At 58.0% G+C, this 5,773-nt stretch overlaps 1 protein-coding gene across 3 annotated transcripts in view; it reads right to left on the bottom strand.

The window, feature by feature from the left end:
- Nucleotides 1-540: 540 nt before the first annotated feature.
- The window catches only part of PNPLA6 (patatin like domain 6, lysophospholipase), a 22,188-nt gene continuing 16,955 nt past the window's right edge, over nt 541-5,773 (bottom strand). For all 3 annotated transcript variants that reach the window (XM_024745787.1, XM_024745786.1, XM_024745785.1), the window contains 9 exons: nt 5,481-5,661; nt 5,076-5,192; nt 4,919-4,988; nt 4,368-4,484; nt 2,492-2,793; nt 1,378-1,494; nt 1,152-1,254; nt 938-1,047; nt 541-833 (listed from right to left, as the gene is read on the bottom strand). In XM_024745787.1, coding sequence (XP_024601555.1) covers nt 762-833; nt 938-1,047; nt 1,152-1,254; nt 1,378-1,494; nt 2,492-2,793; nt 4,368-4,484; nt 4,919-4,988; nt 5,076-5,192; nt 5,481-5,661 — 1,189 coding nt within the window. In that variant the 3' untranslated portion in view covers nt 541-761. The remainder of the gene's footprint in view (nt 834-937; nt 1,048-1,151; nt 1,255-1,377; nt 1,495-2,491; nt 2,794-4,367; nt 4,485-4,918; nt 4,989-5,075; nt 5,193-5,480; nt 5,662-5,773) is intronic.

A 5,773-nucleotide genomic window follows, 5' to 3' on the forward strand; every position in this document is an offset into this window, starting at 1 on the left:
ATCCATACAAGGGAATACTATGTAGCCTTTAAAAAGGAAGGAAATTCTGACACCTGCTACAACACGGAGAAACCTTGAGGACACTCTGCTCAGTGAAATAAGCCAGACACAAAAGGACAAATAATATATGATTCCACTCACGTGAGGTCCACAGACAAGTCAAATTCCTAGGGACAGAAAGTAGAGTGGTGGGGGCCGGGGGCTGGGGGAGGGGAGTAGGGAGCGAGTCTCAGTTTGGGAAGGTGAGACACTTCTGGGGATGGAGGGTTGCACAATGTGAACCTATCTGGTGCCACTGAACCGTACACTTCAAAAGGGGTAAACTGATAAATTTTATGCCATATATATACATACCTATATGTGTGTGGGCCTACAGGTGAATTTGGGGATGGCCACTCCCAGTGGGGGAAGCTCAGCCCGAGGCTGGGAGCACAGGTCATGGTGACAAGCTCAAGGCCGTTTCCGGCCCCAGCCCTGGCCATCCTGAGCATGGAAGGTGGGGCGAGGTGCCCCCTGAACCCAAAGATGACATACGGCCGCTTCCGAGAGGGGCAGGTTTATTGGTGTGACTGATCAAGGGTCATCAGTGCAGTGCTGGCCCTCCCCCGGGGGACAAGCCAGTCCAGTGTGTGGACCCTGGGGGCTGGGGGTCAAGGGGGACCCCGGGGGGTCACAGGCATAGCAGCAGGCAGAGGGGCAGTGAGCCGCCTCCAGAGGGCCCACCCCTAGTCCAGCCCAAGGGGGGACCCCTCTCGAGGTCCTCAGGCATCCGCAGATCTGGGGGCGTCCTGCGGCAGACAGCTCCGGTGCCGGAGGATCGGCTTCCCCTCCTCCTGCAGGGATAGGGGCGACCCCGCACGTGACACACAGCCCGTGACACCGGCACAGTCAGCCGGGTCTCCCCACCTTGTGGGGGGCCCGAACCGCCCACTCTCACCATCTCGGAGGCAGTGCTGGGGCTCGCGCCCTCTGGAGAGCCCCCTTCGTCCCGCGAGCAGTCTGGCCCCACATCCTCCTCGTACTCAGTCAGGCAGTCCGACTCCTCCCCTGGAATGGCAGTGGGTGAAGTTGAGGGCGCTCGGGCTGCGCTGACCTCTCCAGCCACCAGTACACCGACCCCGGGATCCTGGGGATGCCCTCAGCCCCCTCACCATCTGCGCAGCCGTCGGAAACAGAAACATAGCTCGTGGGGGGCTCGATCCGGGACACGATCTCCGCCAAGTCGGTGAAGCCGGAGCTGGGGAAGGCAAGCACCTGCGGAGAGGAGTGGGTGAGGCTCTCGGGGTCGTCTGAGGTCTGGGGGAGACCTAGAGGGGACTGGGGACGGGGGATGTGTCGTCAGAGTGGCCCCGCCGGAGAAGGAGGGCGCAGGCTTACGTCTGCACGGCGGCTCTCATTAAGATCTGCAGACCGTCGGTCCGTGAGCATCTTTTCAATGATGTCGCCCCGGCTCCAGCCCCCAAACACGGCCTTCCCGTACTGGTAGCCCACATCCTGCAGGAAACGAGGGGGGCTGGGGCCATGTCTGCAATCCCTGGGGGTGTTCTTCTCTGCCTCATCTTCTCTGCTTATCCCCACCCTGCCTGCCCCTGCCCTGGCCCCTCAAAAGCTTGATGCTCTGGCGGAGATGGCATTTGAGACTACACTGATTTCAGAGTCGGCCACACGTAGCACACTCACCCCCATGTCCCCTATCCTGTGCCCCTGCCAGACATTACCAATCACTCTTTGCACATGCTTTCCCACTCAGCCCCATGCAGTGTGCCAAGTACCAAATGATTCGAGATGGCGGCGTGCAGGCTTATTTCAAGGTCTGCAAATATGCGGTATACCCGTAAATATCATCATCTCCCATGCCCATAACAGACATCACTAATCCAGCATGGCATGCCTTCCCAGTGAGCCCAGAAAGGGAATCAGACATTTTTACTCAGGGTTCTGGGCAGCAGCTACTGATCACATTCTTTTCTTTCTTTCTTTCTCTTTTTGGCCACACCGTGCGGCATGCGGGATCTTAGTTCCCTGACCAGGGATCGAACCCATGACCCCTGCAGGGGAAGCATGGAGTCCTAACCACCGGACCACCAGGGAAGTCCCAGCTACTGATCATTTTCAGTTGGCATGGGCTATGACACATTTTTCTGGGTCAGTGGCATATTATACAGTGCTCCATCCAGTGTATCCCAGACTTGGCATCGGACGTTACTAATTTTTCGTGGTTCTCATTCCCACCTACACAGAAACGGCATTAGAAATCTCTACAGCGTGCTTCAGGCAGTGCCGCTGACACATACTAAGAAACTTAGTTCGCACATACACACGTACCTCCCCTTGCCACACCCACGGCAGACATCACTAATTGATTACCGTTCTATTCCCCATGGATCCCAAATGCAGCCCTAGAATCCTTCCCTTCGTGTTGCTCTGGGCTTTCAGTATTAAAGCTCTGCCGGCCCACCACACTGGCACCAAGTGGCTCCCACCCGCTCACATAGATCTGGTCGAACTTCCCGAAGTCCATGGTCTTGAAGCAGTCAATGGGTGGGCGCAGGTACTCGCAGTACGAGCTGGACTTCACGACCTCCAGCTGCCGCACGCAGGACACATAGGCCAGGCGAGACTGGATCTCGGCCATGTCTGGAACCTTGATCTTGTCTGCCCAGGGGTTCAGCCGCTTCCACAGCAGCCACCAGCCAGAGAGGCTGTCCCCGTAGGTGCTAAGGTCCGTTTCATCCTGGCTTCCCACGTCGATGGCAATGACCGTCTTGGCACCCATGCTGCGAGCAATGTCCGCTGTGGGGCATGGGGGTCAGGGGGCTGTTCTCCACCGGGACTGAGGCAGGGAAGTTCAACGCAGCCCCGCAAACACCATCATGCACATGGTCACGCAAAAAAAAAAAAAAAAACAACCATGCGAACAACACGTAGGCGTGCAAAGGGTATGGCTGTAGAGGCCGATGATGTGGAGGAGGGGACGGGTGTTGGAGCTTTTAGGTCTGGGGAACCAGGGCCAGAGGAATGGAGAAGATGGAGGCAGAGGGATAAAGTCACTGGGGAAAGAGACCCAAGGTCAGACACATGGGGGAGAGAGATATGGAAGGAGAGTAACACGGAGAGACAGATTATAGTAAGGACACCAGGAGGCAGAGATGAAGGGATCAGAGTCATGCAAACAGACGGAGGATCAGAGACGCAGCAAGATGTAGGAATAAAGATATCGGGAGACAGAGCCGCGGGGAGAGAAATGCAGGGGACCAGAAACAGCAACAGAGATTCGTGGGAGAGAGAGATATAAGGGGCCAGAGATATGGAAGGAGAGAGAATCCGGGCGGAAAGAGGGATCTTGAGACTGAGACAAGGGACACAGAGCAAAGAGCCGGATCAAGGAGATTCAGGCAGCAGGACGGATGGGGTGAAGGGTGGGGTGATGGCGCGGTGAGGAGGGTGCTGTAGCTGTGGGTCTGGGTGCCCCACTGAGGGCCCCTGAGTGGGTCTGGGGGTGCCTGGGGGGACATGGACAGGATCCTGTAACCAGGTCCAGTCCCCAAAGACACCTAAGTCTCCAGAAGACTTTGCCCGTGTCCCTCACAAGCTTGTCTGTGTCTCTGTGTGTGCTGTACGCACCCCTATCAGGTATGTGCATGTCCCGTCTGTATGTTTGTGAACACACCCACCTCTGGGTGTGCTATGCCTCTGCACACACACCCAGGACTGCTTGTATTCCTTTCCCGTGTCCCTAGATCAATGTCTAAGTATGTTTCTTTGTGCGTCCAAGTGTGTCCGTCCACCTGTGAGTTTGTACACACTTGCTCACGCGCATGAGGTTGTGTGAGTGCAAGTATCTGTACAGAACGCCTATGCAGGAGTTGGCAAGCTGTCTGTAAAAGGCCAGAGAAAAAAGAATCTCGGTTTTGCAGGCCACATGGTCTCTGTTGCAGCTTCTCAACTCTGCTGCACAGACATAGCCACAAAGGATAAACGATTAGGTGTGGCTGTGTGCCAATAAAACTTTATTTACAAAATCAGGCAGGGGGCCAGATTTGGCTTGTGGGGTGCAGTGTGCGGATCCCTGATCTATGGGACCTCAAGCGCCTGTGTAGCCAGCGTAGGTGTCTACTTGTGTTTGCACGCCACTGGGTGTATTTTAAGTTGCAACCCCCCTGCCTCTCATCTGCATGCTTCAAGTGAGTGGGTATGAAAGAAAGCTCGTCGTGGAGCTGCCCCACCCACCTGCGTGTGTCCACGCTTGCCCTGTGTGTGTGCGTGTCAAATACAGCACATGGGCGCATCCTTCACCTGCACACACACATGCCTGCTATGAGCTTGCCTGCGTGTCTGTGCACGGGGACAATCAGATGGCTACTTGCCTGGCAGGTTGTTGATGTAGCCGCCGTCCATGAGGAGGTGCCCATCCTTGGGGTCACACAGTGGCGGCAGGTATCCCGAGAGTGTCATGCTGGCACGCACGTACCGCCACAGGGAGCCTGCCCGGCAGGACACACAGACACAGACACGCACACTCAGACACACTTGGAGGCCCGGCCAGCCCGGTGGGCTCGCTGACCCCGCACACTGTTGACGTAGCACCCGTCCACCAGCAGGTGCCCGTCCCTGGGGTCGCAAGGCGGGGGCAGGTAGGGGCAGTAGGAGGCAGTGGCCCAGATGTAGCGCCATACGCAGCCTGTGGGGACTGGTGTGAGGGGGTGAGGTGCCCAACTAGTCTCTCGGCCTCCTGCCCGCGAGGACAGACACACCTGGGGCCTCTGGGGCATCAGTGGGTGACGATTAGTGCTCAGCACTCAGGCCAGGAGGGATGGTCACTCATGTTAACAATGTCCCAGATGCTCGGCTGCCCCTCCCCCGCACCCATTCCCCACATGGCTACAGTGGTTTTGGTGGGGCTGGCTGGGGTACCCACCATCTTTGTGGACACGCATGGCTGAGGCGGTGATGTCCGTGGTCACGTTGAAGTACGGCAGCCACAGGTCCTACAGGGACAGGGATTGCGGTCCAGGAGGAGTGGGGACTCCTGTGGGGAGGGGCAGGGGAGGGGCAGGCATGGGGGAAGAGTGCACCTCGATCTGCTTGTCCTGGAAGACACGGTGGATGCTGCGGTTGAAGGCCGACCCCGTGAACATGGAGGTGACGGGGTAGGTGAGGTCCAGCACGGGCTCCAGAACTGAAGTCATGCTCTAGGGGGCAATGGGCCAGCGGGGGGTCAAACAGGAGTCACTTGGGGGTCACTGACTAGGCAGTCCCTAAGGGGCCTGACTTCTCCAGCTGGGAGCTGGAGACTAGGGTCACCAGCCAGAAAGTCACAGGGGGGGTGGTCATCCAAGGTCCTGGAGGTATCTCTATAAAGGATCCAGGTGGGGTTCACAAATTAAGACGGGGAGGGGCAGGAGAAACCCAGAAGCCCGTCTAGGGTGAGGTTTCAGGGCCCTCCTGGGGTGGGGGGACCCCCTCCCCGCAACACACACCTTGGCCCACTCCCGGGCCCGCTGCTTAGTGCGGCTGGCGCTCCGCTCCTCGGCGTACAGGGCCCCAATGAAGGAGCCGATGGACGTGCCGCCCACCAGGTCGACAGGGACCCCCGCCTCCTCTAATGCCTTCAGCACTCCGATGTGTGAGCAGCCTCTGCAAGGTGGAGACCCAGTGACCCTCTGGAGATCCCCTAAACCCCACCCGCAAGAATCTTATCCCTTCTCCCTCACCTGCTAGGAAGGTGGTGCCGGCCCGCCCCTATGGGATCGCGCCCAGGGAATCAGCTCTA

The sequence above is a fragment of the Neophocaena asiaeorientalis genome, unplaced genomic scaffold (assembly GCF_003031525.2).
Source record: "Neophocaena asiaeorientalis asiaeorientalis breed wild unplaced genomic scaffold, Neophocaena_asiaeorientalis_V1.1 scaffold357, whole genome shotgun sequence".
Lineage (NCBI taxonomy): Eukaryota > Metazoa > Chordata > Mammalia > Artiodactyla > Phocoenidae > Neophocaena > Neophocaena asiaeorientalis.